The 23,504-nt window shown below is 45.7% G+C and overlaps 1 protein-coding gene and 1 long non-coding RNA gene across 13 annotated transcripts; one reads left to right on the top strand and one right to left on the bottom strand.

Moving 5' to 3' along the window:
• Positions 1-612: 612 nt before the first annotated feature.
• Positions 613-6,805, bottom strand: LOC135091694 (uncharacterized). The gene is made up of 2 exons (XR_010262596.1): positions 2,084-6,805; positions 613-1,571 (listed from the first exon to the last, which is right to left on the bottom strand). It is a non-coding gene; the product is annotated as an uncharacterized LOC135091694 (long non-coding RNA).
• On the top strand, positions 1,458-23,471 carry LOC135091691 (proline-rich protein 36-like). Of its 12 annotated transcripts, none has more exons than XM_063989560.1 (6): positions 6,770-6,790; positions 9,405-9,728; positions 14,315-16,476; positions 16,592-19,006; positions 19,458-19,545; positions 20,240-23,471. In XM_063989560.1, the coding sequence occupies exons 2-5, from the start codon at positions 9,718-9,720 to the stop codon at positions 19,538-19,540; spliced, it is 4,671 nt and encodes a 1,556-aa protein (XP_063845630.1). In that variant the 5' UTR covers positions 6,770-6,790; positions 9,405-9,717; the 3' UTR covers positions 19,541-19,545; positions 20,240-23,471. The 12 variants fall into 12 exon arrangements, with proteins under 12 accessions (XP_063845636.1, XP_063845630.1, XP_063845633.1 ...); XM_063989563.1 differs by lacking the exon at positions 6,770-6,790 and adding an exon at positions 6,802-7,371 and having other exon boundaries at positions 9,408-9,728; XM_063989561.1 differs by lacking the exon at positions 6,770-6,790 and adding an exon at positions 6,802-7,371.
• The last annotated feature ends 33 nt before the right edge of the window (positions 23,472-23,504 follow it).

Genomic DNA, 23,504 nt, shown 5'->3' with positions numbered 1-23,504 from the left:
TAATGATGCCGCAGTGGTGGCTTATTCAGAGGAGAGACTGAGACGGCTGGTAGGAGGTTGGAGGGTTGTATAAAGGGAGGATATTGAGAGTATTTTTAACAGTAGGGGATGGTGGATGACAGGAAAATGAACGTAGTTTTAAATGGCAAGTTCAATGAAGAGATAGTATTTAGAATTAGGGATGTGTGTTGCTGTGGATGTAGGGATGATTTTAGGGGGAGGATTAAAAGTGATGACATGCAGAAATTTGTGTTAAGTGCAAGGAATGTGGAAGCAGCGTTGTATATCGAAATTCGCATTGAGTTTTATATATATATATATATATATATATATATATATATATATATATATATATATATATATATATATTACAGTATTAACGATCAAGAAACCGACAATAAATCGATGAAGAACTTTCGTTAACGAGTGTTCCATAGGATGTAGCGAGGTGCTTGTGATCACATCTCATGTAAGCAGACCACTTTATTCTACATAGACTAAGACGACCAACACCCCGTGATTTTCTGTACTCTTTCCCTTGTTTTCTCCTCGATGTTTCAGCATATAGCAAAGTATATTATGGTATTATAGGTAGAATCTGAATGATGAGTGTTATTTTTTTTTTTTTTTTTTTTTTTTTTTTGCATCGTCAAAAGTTAGTTTTGTAATAATCTCCAAACCACTTGCTGCTTCTGATTTCATGTTGTTGATTCAGCCATCCATGACGCGAGTACGAGTACGCACGTTGAAAGCAATGCCACCAGTTTTTTTGTAGAGTAACGTGAAATGCGGTCAAGTTTGGGGCTGGTTGGCTGTGATGCATACGACCTTGTGGACAACAGCGTGTAGGCTCGTCACCGCCTTATCTAGATGCCTAGTTTTGGGATACATAAAAATTATATTTTGTTAAGGATGTATAAGTAGCGCGGCGACGGACGGACCATCGTATCGAATTTCTGTCAGTAGAGAGCAGAACACAAGATAAAACGTCGCGGCCCTCAGGTGATAAGGAGCAACTCACAATAAGCTCTCCTTGTTTACCGATAAGATCTTGATATGATAAAACTGTACTCTGGGCAGAATTTGTGCCAGAAGGTTATTACTTAGAAGGAGGTGCTTGTTAGTGGAACAAAGAGCCGGATAGAGTCACTGGTGTGATGGACTGTGTGTGACTAACAAGCCTAACTTGTCTTGTGCCCTACCATGACAAAACCCATGGCGTCAGATAACCGATAACGTATCTCACCTCTGCTTATCGTTAGTATCAGTTACGTTGCCATTCTCTCTTTCTCAGTGTGGTCACTTTTCACTAACCACATTAACCTTTACAGCACTCGAACCTGCAAGCAATTCTGTGTGAGGAATGGCAATTGAAATGGACTATAGAATGGAAGAGATAACACTCTCCAGGCGGATGACAGGAAGCAACACTGACGAAATATCGGTAATCTAACCAACCTCCCGCGTCGCATCTTACGATCTGCCCATCAGCTCGTGGCCGCAGGAGGCTGCACCAGCTTAGCCTCGCACGAAGAGCAACCAGCCCACGCGTTGTCTCTCATCGCCGGCAGCTGGGAAATTATGGAATCAGGTTAGTGGAATAGTGGAGTGTGTGTTCCATTTGTCTTGAAGTGTTTATTGGTGATGAATCTAAACTTATTATGGGAAAGCTAGAGGGATGAGATGAAGCAGCGGAGTCTATAAGGGATACTATGTGACAGATGTTCAGTATGTAGTATGTACGCAATACGCAAGCTATCTCTGGCTATTGATTCTTACATTTACACAAGAAGAATGGATTTTTTTTTTTTTTTTCAATGTGTCAATATATCTATTTTCATACAAACAAGAATGAGGAGAAAACGTTCAGTCTGTACTGAAAACTACTCCATTTATTTTCGTATTTATGTAACAAGGGGGAAGATAGCCATATTCTATGCTCGCATGCAAGAACGAGAAACAAAATGTGCTTTTTACTCAGAGAAGAATGTGAGCTGCACTGATCTATTCTTATATCCAAAAGTTAACCATGTGGTGGAGGAGAAACTGTAGCATTCTAAAAGTGAAACTATAATCACTTTACCTACAAATAACAACATCCATCTTCTGACGCTTGACGCTCGCTGCCTCTGATGCCAGCTTCTCGTCCTTTGCGTGAATTTTTAGCTGATAAAGCCTCAGGCGTTAAGCCGTTTACACAATGCTGGTAAAAACTTGAGGTCGCCAGTTTTTTTGTTTTTTTTTTTTGGGGGGGGGGCGGTGAGGGGGGATCTCAGGTGTCATGGTGTCAGGGTGGCTGTGCAGCAAGCGGCTGTTGCACTTGATGCAGGAGTGCTGCGGGCGGAGACACGTAATTCTGCGGTGAAAAAAACCGATACGTACGTAGAGAGTAGGAGGCAGACTCAGATGTTATAAAGAAGGGTGAATATTTCGTATCACTCAGAGCCTTTTAAAATAAAATAAAATAAAACCATGAAAATAAATAGATAAGTAATAGCATGAATAGATAAAAATACTACTACACAACACAACCCAAAACCACAGCTGCGCCTTCACCAGCTGCAGTTGTCTGCTGGACTGTTCAGTGGTGCTCGCTGATTCGCTCAGTATCGTCCTGACGCGGCGTTTCTCTCGAGACTGCTGCTAATGCCAACTATTCCCTAGCTGCGGGTGGTAAAGCTGGGCTTGTTGGACTACCGCACCATTAGATACACGCCGCGACTTCACCATATTGGACGCTAGCGAATAAAAAATGAGAGACATGAGGGAAGTATGGATTACGAGCATGACATCGGCAACACACACACACACACACACACACACACACACACACACACACACACACAAGCGCAGCCATCAAGTCGTACAGGAGGTATGTGTAGATACGGATACGGATACAGATGAAAAGGAAGATAGGAAATAAAGATATATTTGGGAATAAGAATAACAGAAAACACCGAGGAAGAAGAAAAGGAAAACCTTTTATACCATGAAAGGAGAAAATACAGAAAATAGAAAAGGCGAGAAGAGTAAGAATTTTATAATTGTACGTGTATTATTTACAAGTGACCGGAATTAATAAACAAAAAGGTTGAAAACGGAGTGGAATGTAGATGATAAAGTTCTGCAACGTTTATATTTAAGTTTAAAATGCTAGTTTTTTTTATTATTATTATTTACTCCTTTATTATTATTATTATTATTATTATTATTATTATTATTATTATTTCATTTATTTATTTGTTTATGTTGTTGTGTACGTGTATTCATATTCACCTATAAATCCCATTCTAAACTCGTTTCTTGAAGACCATGAAGTTTAGAGTTTGGAGACATGTAGGCTTGAGAGAGAAAGAGTGGGAAGGGAGTCTTAGGCATCGTGGTCCGGATAAAGCTTGTGAGCGGCTCCAGGTGCGGGGGCTCCTTATCACGAGGGACGGGCTGCTCCGGGAAGTGAAAGGAGGGCCACGTGAGGACACAGCGACTACAACCACACGTCCCTACACCAGCTGGCTGGACGCTGCTGTGTGGCCAGACCCTCAAATATTTTGACGTCTTACCTCTTTAGTTTTAAAGAAGTCGTATCGAATATTATTGTGGCTTTCAAGAGTGTGTATGTTTAGTTATTTTCATTTCTATTTTTTTTTATTTATTAATTTTTATTTTTTATTTATTTATTTTCTATTTATTTATTTTTTTTTTTTTTGTGTGTGTATGATTTCAGTGGTAATTTAATAACTTTTTTCATCCGGACTTCGGTTATCATGGATGTTTTCCAGGTTATGATCCAGATTTTTTTTTTTTTTTTTTTTATCTCACTAGAATTAAGAAGACATCCTTGAACATCCCATTGTTCCACGTAGTTGTCAGTCGTCGTCATGACGCGACGCCGAGACATTTGAGAGAACGGTCGGATGGTCCAAGCATTGAGCCTCTTCAGTGGGGCAAAAAAAAAAAAAAAAAAAAAAAAAAAAAAGGAGAATTTCCCTGACCATCTCTGTGTCCTTTGAAAATGATCCTGGTGCGAGAACAAAGCGTTAAGAATATGGAAGTACAGCGACTCGTGAGTTGCAGCGACAAATATGTAAAGTCCGTATTCTCGTGTTTCTTTCCAGTGTTATGCCAAATGTTTCCCCCTGCGAAATTATTTCCGGGAAGATATATCACTCCTAACAGTTGTATGGACTGCCAGTGACTCAACAGGCATCAAATAAGCCACTTGGAAATAGTGCGTCCATGCCCATAGCCCCCATAGTGCCCTCAAACACTAACCTCGTTTCTCTCGTGTTAAAGTTTTACTCGAGTCCTGAAACACGTCACAGGCAACGACAAGGCATCATCTTTCTGAGATAACACTGACATACGATGACAGGAGACAAAACTCTTGGTACAGGCAGATACAGGAAGATATTTATAAATTAGGGCAACCGCAGCTTGTGTTTGACGTCCAGTCCGCGTTACTTTGTATGCTCACTAGACCAACAGGAAAACATTAATTAATATTCTGCCGGCACCGGCAAACGAATTTTTCATTCTGGTTTACTGTATTTTTACTGCCATCGTTCAGCTCCTCCATGTATATATTCTAAAGCAGTGCTAGCCACCTGGGTGCATGGTGCACCACATGGTGCATGAAGTTTTCTAAGGGTATAGTGGGATACTGCATGGACGGGGGGAAGGGGCACATGGTGTGTATAAGAGTGCACTGTAGAAAAAAATAAGAAGAAAATTACAAGTGTCTTATAGGAAAATTCATCCTAATTGAGTTTAAATGTACTTTTAGGTGTACATAATGTGTACATTTAAAAGTAGGTGTGTAACATGTATAAACATTATTTTGTTTTATTAAACATTTAGCGCTATACAACAATTATTTAGGACTGAATACATATTTTATGTTTAAAAATAGAGACTTGATACTTTTTATGTATATTTTTAGTCTTGAAACTAGAGAAAAACGTGAGATATTTATGTTTTTTTCTTTATAATTAATCGTCCTAAGCGCTTCATTACATGAATTTCTCAAAAGATCTAGGAGAGACTGAAGAACACTCTTCTAAAGGGCATGCGTTTGCCTTAATAACAAGAATTATTAGCAATTTTCTTGATTCTTGGATATTGATGAAAGACAAGGCTTATTATTGTCAGGATTCGCAGACATCCGTGTCCATTATTCTCGTATCTGTTTATGTGAACACATTTCTCATTCTCATTCTTCTTCTTCTTCTTCTTCTTCTTCTTATTATTATTATTATTATTATTATTATTATTATTGTTGTTGTTGTTGTTGTTGTTGTTGTTGTTGTTGTTGTTGTTGCTGCTGCTGCTGCTGCTGCTGCTGCTGCTGCTGCTGCTGCTGCTGCTGCTGCTGCTGTTGTTGTTGTTGTTGTTGTTGTTGTTGTTGTTGTTGTTGTTTATTTACTTATTTATTGAATTATTTGCTTACTTATTTTCATGTTTCGTCCCACGCTACATTTGAGGAGGAATGTGTATGTATACCAGGATTAGCAAACACTAACAGCCGCCAGACGCGACCAGCACCATCTCGCCGGTGCTTGACGCACAGCGCGTGTAATCCTCTTTTTTGCTACGACTGAACACACGACCTGTATCTTCTTAGAAAACATCCTCTTTTTTTGCTCATCAGTCTTGAAGTTAATTATTTTTAGCAGGTTTGATCCAAGGCTTGTTGAGTATTACATTTCTCTGTTCCTCACTCCATATCTCGCAGTAACCTTCCTCACACAGCTCAGGATTTTCCTGCAGAGTTGCCACACCGCCTTCATCCTAGACCGTGTTCTGAAACGCTGCGGACCCTCAAGGATTGTTTTCAAAGCCCACACAGTATTGCGATCCTCAGGGGTATTTTTCCCATTGGCGATGCAGAATAACGATTAAACGATCATTAGAATTGTAAAAGCACCTGGGAAAACCCCATCATCTTTAATCACATGTGGAAGTGTTTGCAAATGTGGTTCCTTACTAGCTACACACACACACACACACACACACACACACATTTCCTTTCTACTTGCATGTGTGTGTGTGCGGTCTCTACCGGTCTCGTGACACAGCCAGCCGTTCTCGCAGTAGTAGTCCTGCTCCTGGTGACTTATCTCTGGGTAGGCTGAGGCTACTCGCACACCGGACAGTGATGCCACAGCCCCTCGCTTCACATCCCGTACTTGCTCGCTGCTGATGAACAGAGGCCACACAACGAGGCTCCACTATTAGCCTCGCTGCTCCTGGGACTCGAACCCAGGGCCTTCTCAGCCTTTATAAGAGCTTATGTGATATTTGAGCTTATGAGCTTAGAGTGCTAACCACTACACTACGCGGTGTGTGTGTGTGTGTGTGTGTGTGTGTCTCCTCTGTCTCAGCAAAGTTCTCAAGAATACTTGCCTAGCCGTCACATCCTGGGGCGGTGACGTAATCTTGAAACACATAAACAAAGACTCATATTTTGCCCGCTTTTTTTTTCTTTTAACTTTACACTACGACTAGAAACGGATGTGTGAAATATAAGTGATATATTCGTATCTCTCTCTCTCTCTCTCTCTCTCTCTCTCTCTCTCTCTCTCTCTCTCTCTCTCTCTCTCTCTCTCTCTCTCTCTCTCTCTGGGGGGAGAAGCTATAGGCCGAGGTTATCACCGTGTGGCAAGAAAGATTATGTCCCAAAGTTGTTGTGGGTGTGTTGCGGATGAGCGGAGATACTGGGGCTGAGGATATGATAAGTGCATCCTGGGTAATGTGATGTGATGTCAGTCATGCGGCGGCTCCGGTAGCGGTGGTAAGGTTGTGGACAGCGTGGGGTGGTGGTGGTAGCTGTGTGTGTGTGTGTGTGTGTGTGGTAGCGACCGGCGGAAGACCTTATCCAGATGGTGCCATGTGCTGTGTGGTGGTGACCCGTGTTGTGGTGGAGGGAGTGTTCAGGAGGTAGTGGTGATGTTGTGGTGTATGTGGTGTAGTGGAAGCGAAGATGTAATGATGATAACATACGCATAATGTTTTGCTGAGTTATGCACAGCGGAGTGTATTGTCTCGTATGAGGAAGATTCTGTTCTCGTGCATGAAAAGAAGATGGTGTGAATGTTAGATTGAATTTCAGATAACATTCAAATACCGCGCACTCACAGAAGAAGAAAAACTTACGAGGACGTTAGTGATGATGGTGGTGGTGGTCAGAAACTATTGCAGATCATGTCCTTCTTATTCCTACGAGATGCCCTGTGAAGTAGTGCAAGAAATGACTGGTGTGATCGTGGTGATGGCTACAAACAATTACGACCGTGTTCCTCCCCATTCTTATTACCTGTGCTGTGTAGTGGTGCAGGAAAAGAGTGGCGAGGTAATGGTGGTGATGATAATAAGGTTAGAAAGTATTACAGACTATTTTCTTCCTATTCTTATCTCTGTGTTGTGTAGTAAAGCAAGAAAACAGTGTATTGTATGGATATAACGCGTGCTGGTGGTGGTGCTGGTGGTGGTCAGAAACTAGGTCATATCTCTTCGAGTTTCCGTGGGCTGTGTCGTGCTGCTGTGTGCTGGTGCGAGGAAACAACAGTGCGGGAGTGTGGCATGTGCTGCGTGGGTGGTGTGTGGGCTCGCTGTGCAGTGTGGCGTGGACAGGTGACAATCAGGCCAATACCCGGGTGAAAAAATACGGTTGTTGTTGCGTTGTTGTGCCTTGAGGGAGGAAGAGGTCGTGGCTGCAGTGACGCCGCCGCCGCCCCTCCGCTGACGGCCTCTGGAACCTGTGTATCGCGACTGTTGTTTATTCATACCTGTGTACATTCCTTCGCGGCGGCAATGTATGTCAGTGCAAGGTGGTGCGGCTGTAGTAATAGTGGTAGCAGCAGCAGTGGTAGCAGCAGCGGGAGTGGGAGTAGTAGGAGTCGTACAGTACGGCGGTGGTGGTAGTAGTGGAAAACCTTAGTGTGGCCAATTGTGATGATGGTGTCGACGATGCAACACCTCATGAAGCAGCACAGACACAGACACAAACACAAACACAAGGGGAGCAGAAATACCAGCGTGCGTTGAGTCAGATAAGAATAATGAGGAGTCAGGGTGTGGGGATGTGATAAGGGCCAACGAGGGCGGAAGAAGGGAAGGCAGTATCCCACCCACCTTCCCCACACCTCCCTCAACACGCAGCGTGGTGTACTGTTAGCAAAAACGCAAGAAAATAATGAAAAAAAAAAAAAAGAAAAGAACGGCTGAGTCATTGAAAGATTACACTCGCAAACATGTCAGTTTTTTGCATGCATGTGGCTCTTGGGTGGTGAAGGTGGTGGTAGTGGTGATGGTGATGGTGCCATACTTGAAGGAGTGTCATTAATGGTGAGGATGGTGAAGGGTATACTGATGATGACATAGTGGTGAAATAGTAATAAAAGCATAGTTGTAAAGGTAACCGCAGTGGTGATGACATGACAAAATGATGGTAGACGTGACATAGTAGTGATGATGTACTTAGAAAAAGTGATGATGTTCTGGTGATGACGGTGAGGCGGTGATGCTAAACTCAAAAGTAACATAAGCAGTGGTGACATTGATGACACATGATACCATTGATGATATAATGTTGTTATACTGTAAAGATGGTGACTGTACCAATAAATAACGCACCAAAACACTATCACATCCACTACGTCCCATAAGATGCGTCAATAGCGTTATGGGGATCTGGACATGACAAAGGCGGCAGTGGTGGTGGTGGGGGTAGTAGCGACAGGCGGCAGGCATCACAAGGGTCACCAAGATACAAACAAGGCAGGCAGTGGCGGCAGTGGTGCGGCAGTGTGATGGTGTAGTGGCAGAATGGCGCCACCAGGATAGTGATAATGGCGGCTGGAGTTGTTGTATCAGTCACGCAGCGGTGGCGGGAGGTAGTGGCGGAGTAGTGAAAGAGGGAGTGAGGGAGAGTGTCGCGGCGCGTGGTGGACTGGTGGTGGCGGTGGTGGCATTAGTGGCACTGGGCGGCGATCGTGGGAGGAGTGTAGCTCTTCGCTTGCTGGGACTGAATGAACTGACCAACGCGGACGTACTTAGTCGCCTCACATGTGCTGTGTATTCAGGTGGGGCAGGTAAAGTGTGTCTTGACGATAAATATTCAGATGTAAAGCCGGCAGCTGTAGGCGAGGAGGAGAGAAGTTGTATTGCTTCAGACTTATGCCGCGAAATGAGAATGAAGAGGAAATAGAAGGGAAGACAGTAGTTTATGATGAGCTGTAGTAGTAGTGGTAATAGTGGAAATAGTAGTAGTAGTAGTAGTAGTAGTAGTAGTAGTAGTTGTTGTTGTTGTTGTTGTTGTTGTTGTTGTTGTTGTTGTAATGACAGTAGATAATTATTATCGCAAGATGTATCAGCAACACTAACATAAACATATTCTGTGTTGGAAGAAGTGAGTGACGTGAAGAAATACAAATGAACGAGTGACTTCAGGCTCACGGGCAGTCATGGAGCTGACTTGAATAATGTGAAAGTGACAATGAACTTAAGAAACATAAGCGAAAACAAATATGAGTACCAAAAAATGAAAGCAAGTCGAAGGAAAAGAAAACCATATTGAGTGAACATGGGAGGGAAGAAACTAATTATTCACAAGACTTTGAACACTTATGAAGTACGATAATTGTTGGAACTTCTACGAGACAAACGAGGCATAGAAAAAGACGTCATTGTTTTGCAGCAGTCTCAGGATGAAGAGGAAAGATGCAGTACCGGTGAGTGGAACATTTGGTATCGAACACGCCTGCTGATACTATCAAACGTGTACGATAATTGTTTTTATATTAACTCAACTTTCTGCGTTAAGGTTAAGTACGATTTATGGGTAATATTATGTGTGTATTTATTTATTAGTCTTATCTAGTTATCATGTAGAGGTTTTTGGGTGATTTGTGTGTTTATTTCACAATGCACTTGAATCCCTTTTTTTAAGATAAGTTTCCTTTGCTGTTATCAAATTTTATCTACATTCTCTCTCTCTCTCTCTCTCTCTCTCTCTCTCTCTCTCTCTCTCTCTCTCTCTCTCTCTCTCTCTCTCTCTCTCTCTCTCTCTCTCTCTCTCTCTCTCTCTCTCTCTCTCTCTCTCTCAAAACACACACACACACACACGCACACACACTCGTCTAAATGTTTTTTGCTTAATCTATTTACGTATCCCACTACTCAAAAAAAAATAAAATCTCAGTTAGGTTAAAAAGTAGAAAAATACAGTAATTTAGCATTAATATTCCCCCAAAATAAATGCAGCTATTTAACACTTAACACCACCAACAACAACACTTCCTAAAAAATCCAAGTCACCTTCACAGCACCTTCAATCATACCTGCTTGTTGGGAATTCTTGATGCCTCTCACCTTTCACGGCGCCTCGTAAGCAAGTGAAGTATATTTACCAATGTTTGGCGCCTCCTTTGATCACTAATGCTGGCTACAGTGGACGGCTGTGATGAATGCTGATGACTTTAAGGGCGGAAGGAATCAATGGCCTCGGAATGTGAGAGATTGTTCTGCTGTGTTGTCTGATTAATATGCAATGAACATCGACAGGACAACAGGTGTTTAAGCAGATGCGTGTGTGTGTGTGTGTGTGTGTGTGTGTGTGTGTGTGTCCGTATGTGTGTGTAATTTGTTAAACTGTGCTATATATAGTTCGATGTTTGTGTAGTATTGTAATTATCTTCTTGATGGAAGGGAAAGGGAAAATTATGGTATGAAAATTGAAGCTATTGAGTCCTTGCCTTTCTTTCACTTTCCCATCGATTTGTAGTAGTAGTAGTAGTAGTAGTAGTAGTCTTTTCTAATTGGCACTAGTTCATTGGTAATACCGCGCCTCTGTACTGCTAACAAAACAGCTTATCTGTGTTTCTCACCTGATATGAAGTGTTTTGGCTCCCAGGAATACGTGATAGGAAATGAGAACAGAAATTCGTGGATTTCTCATCAGCCTTCCTGCGGGACACCTGTTGTGTACTGTACACTGATGGGGCAGGATTTATCCCAAACATGTCCCTGGAAATTCTTGGGAAATGGATGACGTGTGTGTGTGTGTGTGTGTGTGTGTGTGATAAGCAGGGACGGGTGGCAGGGATCACCCAGCTGTGGTTTTCAGAAATAGGAAACCTCGTTACCACAACAAGAAATTGCCGGGCAACCACGTGGGGTAGAATCCCTCCTCCTCATGCTGCTGCTGGTGCTGCTTTTCCTTTTCTTTCCCTTCGCGGCTTAATAATTTCCCTCCCACACACACACACACACACACACACACACACACACACACACACACACACATGATTTAATTCGTGTGGAGCCTTGCCTTGTATCCTCGTATTATTTATGGTGCTGGGCGGCGCTGTACATATGAGTGATTGATGCAACATTTAGTACTGTTGTTAGTGGCGTTAAGTACTACCTCTTTACTCACGTGCTTTCCGTCTGTCAGCGCCTGGGTATTGTGTGAGTGCATGCGTGTGTGTGTGGGTGGGTGTGTGGGTGTGTGGGTGTGTGGGTGAACATTACACGTCATCAATACATCACATTTATGTAGTCTATTTGCTTATTATGTTTGTATTTGTATTGTTACCCTTTCACTTCCGGGAGAGTATTAAATTGCTCCAGGAAAAGAAAAAGGAAAGAAATGTGTGTCTTGTTCCCATTCTTTCTGTTAATTTCTGCTTAAGCTTGAAGGAGTGAAAACAGTTTTGTGAATCCCAATGCTTTTAACACTTACGAACCAAGATTACGGAGGAAACGTCTGGAGTTGTAATAATTTAGGTGATTTTTACTTGATGTTGAATGTACATCAGAGGGAAGAAGGAAGGATAACAGCACTCCTTTGAACACGAGGCATTTCAGACATTAGTAACTCAAAGTCTGCTGGATCGGTATTAATCTCGTCCCATTGCTGAAGAAGTGTTACAGTTAGTGCAGTGACTCTAATGTAGGAGAAAATATTATATTACTTTGAACACGAAACATCTGAAACAATTATAACCCATACTTGGCTAAGTTGGTATTAATCTCCTCCAGTTGCAGAAAATGTTATAGTTACAAAGTGCCGCGACTCTGATGGGGAAGAAAAATATATACGAGTATTCTTTTGAACATGAAACATTTGAGACATGTACACTAAAGGTCCACTGTGTTAGCATTAATGTGTCCCAATTGCCGAAGAGATTTTACAGTTAGTGCCGTGACTCTAATGGAGGAGCAGAAATGTGATATTTTTTTTAACACGGAATGTTAACGGAATGTATCACTTACACTCTCCAGCGCTGGGTTGTTTCTTATAAATTGCTGAGGAAATATGTACAATTATTGTATTTATTTACCACGCTTCTGTTTGAGCTTTAAAGAAAGAAAATTCACATTCCAACAATAATTATGGCTAGAATTCTTTTGTTTCTCACCAGATACTGAACAAAAAATGTAGTTATTAGACTTATTAATTTAATTTCCATTCCATTCCATTCAACAATTATAACTTCAAAAATTCCAGTTTTCCCTTTATTAATTAAACCAGTTACTGAAGAGAAGCTTACACTTATTGCAATAATATCGTGAAGTTCTCTTTGACCTCGAACAAAAAAAAAAAAAACAAATAGAAAAGAAAAACTAAGAAATGAGGCAATCCTATGAACACTTTATCATTTTACAGCATTAATAAAGCCAATTTAGGTTCCATCAGTGGCCTGGTGACCCACGTGCCTCCGAAAGGAATCATTCGGGTCCATATTCTTAGAAGTCTTTAGCTCTCGTAAGGACAGTGTTCATGTCACAGAGGTGATAATTCAAGTTTGCATAAATGTTTCTTCTTTACTGATTTTACTTTCTCTCTCTGTTTATTTGGTGATATAGAATCCTTGCTAAACCATCGCTGGAATCATGAAAACACCCTTGAAAACCTCCAGTGACTTCCAGAACATCATATAAGAAGCAATCGACTCTATGCGACGAGACGTTTGGGAATACGTACCCACTTGATCGATCAGCTGCAAGCCACGCCTCGGCCTGAAGGTGGAGACTAAAAGGCAACGAGCGGCCCATTTTGTTAATGATGTTTGCCAAGGGCGTGTGTTTGTCTGTGGCATATTTGCTGCGGTGGGGTCATGCCGTGCTCTCTCATATATTTGTTGATTCGTGTAATAATTTCATAGCCAGTGCAAGATCTGTATTCTTTCACGCCTTGTTCTTTCAACGGGGCTGTTTTCAAAGGCCATCGGGATAAATAATCAGGTTTTCATTGATTTTTTTTTCTTTTTTATCATTACATGACAAGCCCAACAACAGCAAGGCCCATGTTGTGCCACACTTTCTCTCACCAGGACTAATTTTAAAGGCCACAGGGATTGTTTGTCTGGTTCTCATGAGTGTTTTCCTCATCTGTGGTGTAGAATCCCTGTTAAATTATCACTAGAATCATAAAACATCATTAAAAGGATAAATAAGTTCCATTACAATCTATCAAACTATCACTTATATTATGAAAAACATTCCTGAAAACCTAAATAAGTGACAATAGAAATTCCCAAACTATCACATGAATCATGCAAACGGCCTTGAAAACCCAAAGTATTTCCAATAAAGCCTGTACAAAATGAAACATAAGACCTTGAAACTTTTAAAATGACCTCTTAAGCAGAGAACACGATGGTGATGATACAGTCACTCATACCAAGAGACATAATGGCCTTGATCATACCTACCCACTAATGTATACGTATAAGAGGACACAAGCAAGAACATATTGGTGATGCGGGAATGTGGTAGCAAGCCAACAAGTCCTGCTGTGTTTAGTATAATACAGGAGACGGTTGGATGGGCGGACCGGGAATCCCTTTCTTTCATAGTGATCTCTGTACAAGTCACACACGCACCTGAAACACTGGCTATTTTTCTTGCCCACGACTCTTTAGGATGATTAGACGCCGGAGTGTGATGGGTAATGAGGTAATGGTGTGCACTGGGAGTGATGTGTGTTGGTGTGTTGGGAGTGTTGGTGTGTTGGGGGTGGTGTGTGTTGGGAGTGGTGTGCGTGGAGGTACACCAGATAGAGAGAGAGAGAGAGAGAGAGAGAGAGAGAGAGAGAGAGTTAATCCACTATGTGTCCATTAAGTGTTGTCTCATAATGAGTTTATAGCGATTTAAGTCATCAACTGACATAACTTCGCATTTCTTGTCTGTTTTTTTTTTTTTTTTTTTTCCTGACACATTCATGTCTTTCTGTCTGTCTCTCTGTATGTGTGTGTGCATTTTGAGCCACACACACGCACGCTCTGTGTATCATGCCTTCCTGTGCCTGCAGAGGGAGTGGCGGTGGGATGAGTGCGCGGCACCCCAAGGTTCGTGACCCGCGACACTTGCTGGACAGTGCTCCCCGCGCCCCGGACGCAGCGCCGCCCGCCACACCTCGTGACTCCCCCGTCCCGGCAGCCCCCGCCAGTGTGGCCGCTGTTGTCATGGCCAACAGCGTGGAGGGCGCCGCGCCGCAGCCCTCCAGGCAGCCAGCAGCCTCGGAGGTAGAGGTGGCGGCGGGGAAGGAGGAGCGGCGGCCCATCGAGCCTGTGCCCAAGAAGCGGAGGCTGCTGCAGGCGCAGGACGAGAGAGAGGACATCCTGGCGAAGGTGATCTCTGAAGTGGGTATTGATGATGACTCTAACTTGGTGGAGGGCTACGTGGAAGACCTGCCCATCTCCGGCCAGGGCGAGGGCGTGGTGGGTCTGTCCTACACAAAGGAAGTGCGGCCCCCTCACCCAAGTCTGCCTCTCCCTCCCAGGCTGAGAGTCACAGACCCTCGCATGCGTCCCGCCTTCCCCTACCAGACCCTGGAGGGGCCCTACGTTGTGAGAGGACTGCGACCCCCATACCCCCATTACGCAGCCAGGCCCCATGACCTCATAACTCAGCAGGGACCCCCGCCACAGTACCGCCCAGTGAACGCCTACCCTCCCCGCCACTACCCGCGGGTGCCCCAACCGCCGCCACAGACCCTAGCACGGCTGCCCATGGTGCGGCCCTCTGACCGACGTTTGTCTCCCCGCCACGGCTCTCCACCCGTGCCCCGTCACTTCCGTCCGCCCCCTCTCCACACCTCACCCACGGGGCCCCCACCAATGCACCAGACTCACGAGGTGCACCACGTTTTCGCCGCCCCATCACACCCCGCCGCCTTGCCGGGCTCCAGTCCGGAATCCCCAACACACCTCTACCCGAGTGGACCGCTAGGTCGCCCTGAACTCAAGGATTCCCACCTGCGTGAAGTGTATGTTCCTGTTCTCCCCCTTCCGGGCGGCCCCTACGCCAACCTACACCCCAGGATACCCGAGGGCTTCACCAGGCTGCCCTTCGATCCGAGAGCAGCGCTTGGGAGGGAGAGGACGCCTCATCAGGTGGTGGTGGCGCCACACCTGCCCCCGAGGTCTGTCTACCCACCAGAACGGCTTCCCGGCACTGAGCCACCGTGGCGATCCCAGCCTGCGGGAGACGATGCGTGGAGACCTGCCAGGCGAGTGATAGAGCCCCCGGCGCCCTGTGTGGAACTGATCCCCATCGGGCCTCTCCGCAGCTCCACCGCCACTACGCCTTCACCGGAGGATGGGCGCGTGTCAGACCCCGATAACAAGCCTTCCGGTACACACCCCCCACCGGAATCCAGGCCCCAGGCTGGAGTGGAGTGCCGTAGACAGTCAGCCCCGGCCCAGAGTGATCAGCCCCAGCGACCCCCAATCACCCAACGCTCCCTGTCTTCTGATCCGCCCTTTGGTGACGCAGTGAACGCCGTCCCGCTGGTGGAGGCGCGTCAGGTGGACGGCCGTGTGGTGACCAACATTATTACGGGGGACAGAGTGTACAATGGCAGAAACGCGCCCTCTAAAAGAATTAAAAGGACAAGTATGTCGTGCGAGGAGGAGGCGAGGCCGTCTTCCTCGAACAGTGACGTCACCGTCGAGAAAGAGGTTTACATTGACCGTGACGGTGGCACGGTGACGCCCCAGAGTGGACTGCCCACTCTTTGTGACGACGCGGGTCCCGCCCTGTCGCAGTCGACCAGAACCTGTAGGCCTGCCTCCGAGCCGCCCTCGGGAACCATGGCGCCGCCTGTCACAGGAAGGCGGCCTGCCTCAGTGCCTGCCGCGGGAACAACCTCGGTACTGTGTCCACGGAGCGAAGTCCTGGAAGACGCGGCGTTCACGGAGCGCCTGCAGTTGGTGCTGAACGACCTGGTGTCCGTGCCCGGGGCCACTCAGCTGCAGGAGCTGTCGCGCTCTCCCGCCAGGCTGCTGAGCACTGTGCTGAGGCGCTGGGGCGTGCAGCCCTCCTCACACCCAGACTTACAGAAACGGCTGCGGGAGGACTTTAAGACGATGGTGAAGTTATGCATGCCGCCCACGCTGCTGCAGGACTTTGGGTGGGAGTCTTGCAGCTCAGAGGAGATTCTCACGCAACTCATCCAGCTCTCCCATAACGGTGAGTGAGGCAGCATCATACCTGTACTGTGCTACATATCCTGCACATGCGTGTGTGCACCTGTTGCTTCACCCTCGTCCTCTCCTGTAGTGACCACCGTTCATTACGCCAACAGGAAATTTGGAGCGGCCGTCCAGCATAACCAGCTCCATCCCGCTGGACGAGGCCCTGGAGGACGACGTCTTCAGCCCCTCCACCCCTCACCCACTCCACCCAGCCCCTCTGCCTCTCCAGCCCCCACCAGCTGCCTCCCAACACTCTCACAACACTCCACCAGCCTCCCAGCCCACTCAGCCCTCACCAGCAGCCTCCCAGCCCTCTCAGTCCCCATCACCAGCCTCCCAGCCCTCTCAGCCTCCACCACCAGCCTCCCAGCCCTCTCAGCCCCCATCACCAGCCTTCCAGCCCTCTCAGTCCCCATCACCAGCCTCTCAGCCCCCTCAGCCTCCACCACCAGCCTCCCAGCCCTCTCAGCCTCCACCACCAGCCTCCCAGCCCTCTCAGCCCCCACCACCAGCCTCCCACCCCTCTCAGCCCCCATCACCAGCCTCTCAGCCCCCTCAGCCTCCACCAGCGGCCTCCCAGCCCTCTCAGCCCCCATCACCAGCCTCTCAGCCCCCTCAGCCTCCACCAGCAGCCTCCCAGCCCTCTCAGCCCCCATCACCAGCCCCTCAGCCCTCTCAGCCCCCATCACCAGCCTCTCAGCCCCCTCAGCCTCCACCACCAGCCTCCCAGCCCTCTCAGCCCCCACCACCAGCCTCTCAGCCCCCTCAGCCTCCACCACCAGCCTCCCAGCCCTCTCAGCCCCCACCACCAGCCTCCCAGCCCTCTCAGCCTCCACCACCAGCCTCCCAGCCCTTTCAGCCCCCACCACCAACCTCCCAGCCCTCTCAGTCCCCATCACCAGCCTCCCAGCTCTTTCAGCCCCCACCACCAGCCTCCCAGCCCTCTCAGTCCCCATCACCAGCCTCCCAGCTCTTTCAGTCCCCACCACCAGCCTCCCAGCCCTCTCAGTCCCCATCACCAGCCTCCCAGCTCTTTCAGCCCCCATCACCAGCCTCCCAGCCCTCTCAGCCCCCATCACCAGCCTCCCAGCCCTTTCAGCCCCCATCACCAGCCTCCCAGCTCTTTCAGCCCCCATCACCAGCCTCCCAGCCCTCTCAGCCCCCATCACCAGCCTCCCAGCCCTCTCAGCCCCCACCACTAACGTCCCATCCTTTTTCCACCACATCACTAGTCTCCCAACCTTCTCAGCCCCATGCAACACCCCTTCATTCCCAATCAGCTGTCTTCCAGTCCTCTGAGACCCCACCTCAGTCCACACTTCTGACTTTACAGCTGTCTCGGGTCCAGCCACCAAGAGCCCATCAGCCCCCTCCAGCAGCCTCTCAGTTCTCTCAGCCCCCATCTCAAAACTCCCAGCCCTGCCCTCTCCGGTCACCAAGCTCTCATCCCTCTCAGCCCCTACCACCACCCTCCCAGCCCTCTCATTCGCAGCCATCAATTTTTCAACCCTCTCAGTCCCCATCAGCAGCTCCTCAGCCCCCATCAATAACCTCACAGTCCTCTCAACCCCAGCCTTCTCAGCCCCAATACTCAGTCTCACAGCCCTATCAGCCCCCACCGGCAGACCCTCAGCCCCCTCACTCCTCACCACCAGCCTCCCAGTCCATTCAGCCCTTTCATCAAGCTTCAGTCCCCTCTCTATCCTCACCGCCTGCCTCCAAGCACCTTCCTTCACCCACTCTCCCTTCTCGTCCCTCTCACCTCTCACTCTCCTCCCCGCAGCCCTCTCATCCCCCCACTCACCCTCACACCCCACAGTCCCCTCACCTCCAGTCCCCCACATCTAGGCCCACTCATCTCCCCCGGCATATCTTCCAGACCTCTCAACACCCGGCGCACTTCACGCAGCCCACCACTCACCACCAGACACACACCAGTCAGACCTCTCATATTCATTCCCCTACATCACAGCCCTCTCATTTCCCATTCTATGTGTCCCGTCACCCGTACCCCCCACAGCACACCTCTCAGCCCCTCCCACTCACATCCCGGCCCACGCATCCACTCGTACCCTCCCCTCAACCTCTCCCCCACTCATCCCAACCCTCTTCTCTCCCACCACAGATCCCTCAGGTTACTTATCATCAATCCCACGCGTCCAGGGCCCCTCCCCTGTCACTAACATCCACTCAACCCCTTCCCCATTCACCCCACCCCTCTCAGACCTCGCCACATTCCCCGCACACCATTCCCCACTTCCCTACAAAGGCTGATAAATTGTCATACCCAAGGTTTCAGTACCACACACAAGCCTACCAACGCCCTCCACTTCCCTATAGATTCCCCACTCGCCCCTCGCAGCCTCCGCCTCATCATGGTGTTAGGAATGCAACCATGACGTCCCCAGGGAGTGTAGAGAACTTCCATCAGCACTTCCGTCAGCAGCAGCACCAGCACCACCAGCAGCAGCATCAGCAGCAACACCAGCATCAGCCTGTGCGGTTCCCTTCTGGGAAATGTATAGGTAGGTTTTGTTGAGTGGTGGTGGTGGTGGTGGTGGTGGTGATGTTGAATGTGTTGTTGTTGTTGTTGTTGTTGTTAATGTAGTAGCAGTAATAATGGTAGTAGTAGTAGTAGTAGTAGTAGTAGTAGTAGTAGTAGTAGTAGTAGTAGTAGTAGTAGTATGATCATTCCTATAACATTTTAATGGGATATAAGTTTGTTAGATAGATGGATAGATAGTCAGATAGATAAATAGATAAATAATAAATAAATAAACAAATACATAGATGGTAGTATAGGGTATTCGCAACAGCAGCAGCAGCAGCAGAAGTAGTATTAGCAGTAGTAGCCGTAGCACCAGCACCAGCAAAAGCCACATCTGAAGGCACGGCACATGTTCAATCTCCTTTGTTCTGGTCTGTTCTGGTTCACATTACTGGTAGGCTACACTTACTATTCAATGTGTCTGGCAGGGAGCGATGACGTGACGAGGCCCAAGGTCCACACCACAACTAACGGCCAAGCATCGCCGCCCAGCAAAGGCCTCCCCACCTGAGCACGGTACGAACTCACCTGCACTGGCTGTCGAGTAATATAAACACACCGTTCTTCTTCATCGTTCAGGTTTTCAGGTCTAAACATTTCATCTTCGTTCAAGTTTCCAAAGTTAATTTAGAGAACACAAGAACATGAGAAAATAAGGAAAGCTGCAAGAAGTCATCAAACTTAACTATCTATTTCCACCAATCCTCCTCGTCCCTACATTTTGGTTCTTATGTGTAGAAATAAGCGAGCGTGTTAACTGCAGACATTGGGAGACTCAAAAGGAAGGTTAAATGAGTTTATAGATGAAAATGACAGACTGTAAGCTGAAGTGTAGTAAACCGGCTGACGTTCTTGTAATCTCCTTATTTTTATTTTTTTTTTTTTCCTTTCATAACTTATATCAGACATTTTATAATTATGTTTTTATCTTGATGTTTATTTATCTTTTTTTTCACTTTTATCTGAGTAATTCTTTATCCGTAATTTTATATGAATGCACATTTTCTCCTTATTTTATCTGAATATTTATTTTCTCCTTATCTTATTCGAATACTTATTTATCAGCTTTCATACCTCATAACAGATCATTTGTAATTCTATTTTATCTTAACTTTTTTTTTACAGCAAGTGATTATAATCAACTTATTTGACTTTCAAGTTCCTTTTCTCCTTCACAGTGCATAACACGCAATATATTTTGTTTCCACAGATAAGAAAAAAAAAAAAGTGTATCAGCTTAGCGGTTGGCACTCCTGTTAGCACCGAGGCTGGCACCATCTCATCGTAAAACTTTCAGCTTCGCGAGTATCGAAGTCTCGAATCCCTTCTTCACAGAGTCAACGCAGCGCCTGGCATCTCCTCGTACCTTCGAGTACGCTTACTGAGTGGAGGCGACAGTGGCAGTAGAGCCACAGAGATGAGAATCCTTGTGGAAGCATGAAAGAAGCTCACGTGTGAATATTTTAGCTGGGAACGTTTGAGAGGGAAGAACAATACAGGTGGAGAATGTGGGGGTGAACAGAAAAAGACTATTTTGAAGATGCTTTCCTCCCATTCCATATTACAAAACAACGGTTCATATCCATTAGCTCGGAAAAGTAGCCCCGTAACGTGTGCGGAAAGACAAAATAGGAGTCGGGAGTGAAAGGTGTAGTGGTGGACAGAAAATAACTGTTTTAGAGGGTATTTTCTCTTCCTATTCCATCCGCAGTACAATCACAGTGATCCATGTTCATTGCTGGCTCAGAAAGGTAGTGTGATGAGAGGCATAGGACAGCATGGGAGGCGGAGTGCTTCCCTGCTACCGCCCTCCCCCCTCCACGTCCCCGTCCCGTTCTTGGTTGTCATGTGGTAGTAAATGTTTTGGCAGACGAATGCACTGTTATTCTAGCTTCCTGTCAGTCCTGCTGATTGTAGATTTCTTATGTTGTTGTGCAAATGTTCGATATTTTAATAATAGCAATATTTTAGTTTTGCACTTAATTTTATACTAGTTCTTTGCCCTCTTCTCTTTATCATGTCACAAATTTATGTTCCTGTAGTTTGCTCAGACGTACTTTTCTGTACTATATTTTTTTTTTCCCCACGCTGCACTAATGCGTGATGAAATTAAACCTACCAGTGTCTTCCATTGACATGACCGATCTTAACTACTCTCTCTCTCTCTCTCTCTCTCTCTCTCTCTCTCTCTCTCTCTCTCTCTCTGTTACTCCACGAGCATCGCTCTGTCACGTGTCGAGGCGCTGCGGGATGTGCTATTATTTTCATTACTCAGGAAATTTCAGATCTCACTCACAGGTGCACAAGGCGTTTGGTGGATCGCTTAGGTTTGAATCAGAACGCGAATAACTTCCTGCAGTACGACCACTCTTCAGCGTGTTCCCTTAACCTGTAACCTCTGATCTGCTGGCAACCTCCCCTCAAAACATGACATCTAACAAACTACTAGGACGATCTAACATTGAGGGAAAGGAAAGTATAGTTGATGTGAATGCGATGTCTTTGTTACTTGACTTCTGACAATGCACGTACGTACATCCAATAGTAATAGACAAGGTAGTAATGTACTAACTTTGGGTACGCCTAAGCTTCCCTATACTGAGTTATACAAATTTTAGTAAATACCTAACGATTATTAATCCGCCATGGTGTCTATGTAGGACTTTATTCTGAAACACTTCTGCGCCACAACCCGACTACTTTCAAAAGACTCCAATTAAAGTTATAGTGGTTTTTAAAATTGCTTTATGGTTCTAGTGAAAGATTAACAAGATTTCTACATTATCAACAGGAGAAACACTCTTGAGAACCTATCTAAGCATCTCTGTGGCCTTTGAAAATAGTCGTGGTGAGAGAGCAAAGCGTTTCAAAACACGGGCCTTATCAAGAGAGGGATGAGAGAGGCGAGTGTACTGGAAAAATGTAATCTTAGACCTTTCCCTTTTTATTTTCCCGCTATGGGCATTTCCTCCCTTTGGCATCTTTTTTTCAACCATTAGTCTAACGTGTTCTGCCATGTGTTTTTTTTTTTTTTTCGCTTTGTATTTTGTCATCATATCATGTTATTGAATTTATCGAAGGGAGAAATGACTAGGATAAGGTGTCAGCGGGGAAAATGTATGGGTGAAAATGTATAAAGGAAAAACGTAGTGTATGTGAAATCAGAGGAAGAATATCATGGGGAAAATGTTTAAAGGGAAAATGTGTGTGGAATCAGAGGGAAATATGTCACGGTAAAATATCACAGGAGAAAATACTTAATAAGGAGAATGTAAAGGGGAAATGTCCTGGAAGAAGAAATAAATGTCCAATTAGGGAAACGATTAGTAGGGAAAATGACCGAGGGAAAAGTGCCATAGTGAGAAAATGTTCAGAAGGGAAAGTATCTGAGGGAAAAGTGTCTTAGGAAGAAAATATTCAAGAAGGGAAAATGTCTAAAGAGAAAAGCGTTTTTTTTTTTTTCATTTCATTTATTTATTTCATTATTTTTATTTCATTATTATTATTATTATTTCATTATTATTTCTTTTTTTTTATGTAGGAGAGGCACCGGCCAAGAGCAACTAAACTATAAGAAATAAAAAAAAAAAAAAAAGACCCACTGCGGTGCGAGTCCTCAAACAATCAGAAATGATCGTCAAAAACTGAAGGATAAGTGTCTTGAAACCTCCCTCTTGAAAGAAAGCATTCAAATCACAGGAAGGAAGAAATGCAGAAGCAAGCAGGAAGTTCCAGAATTTACCGGAAAGGGATGAATTATTGTGAGGGAAAAAGTATTCTAGCAAGGAATTATTCAGAAGGGAAAATGTCTGAGAGGGAAATTTATATGGGGAAACATTAGTGAGTCCCGAGCGAGGCAGCAAGAGGTGGCGCCAGGTGGTGCGTGGTGCAGGTGGTGGTGTCAGGGTAATACAGTACAGTGGCTAGTGGCGTGCAGGTGGTGGAAATGCCAATGTGCACTCGTGGATTGTGGTAAAGAATTCCAAGAAAGTGAACGAACGGTATTATCTCTGTAAGCTGCGTCAGTCATTTCTCGGAGTGTTTCATCCTGTGTTCCAAAATGCTGACTGTTGATTCATTCCCGTTGTTGTGTGTGTATGCATGACTCTCTGTGTGTGTGTGTGTGTGTGTGTGTGTGTGTGTGTCACAGTTCAAGGGTTTTCACTCGTCTATCTACCTCTTCAATGTACATAAGCAGGCTAGAGTTAGGAGATATCGTCGACTGCGTGTTTTACTTAATATTTGTTGCAACTTTGCATAAATTATATACGTAGGTTACATCTTGTCATTGGCTGTATGGCTAAGGTGTGTATGAGATGTGTGTGTGTGTGTGTGCGTGTGTGTGTTGTTATTCTACGGGGATATTTTTACTTATGGGTTTGTAGTGTGACCAAAACTGGGAAAACTGATATGCCAAATGTGAAAATAAATTTTGTAGTTATTGTGTTCGTATTAATACTTGGGCCCTTATCATG

The sequence above is a fragment of the Scylla paramamosain genome, chromosome 38 (genome assembly GCF_035594125.1).
Source record: "Scylla paramamosain isolate STU-SP2022 chromosome 38, ASM3559412v1, whole genome shotgun sequence".
NCBI lineage: Eukaryota > Metazoa > Arthropoda > Malacostraca > Decapoda > Portunidae > Scylla > Scylla paramamosain.
The sequence above is the reverse complement of the archived record's forward strand: the minus strand, read 5'-3'. Positions and strand labels throughout refer to the sequence as shown.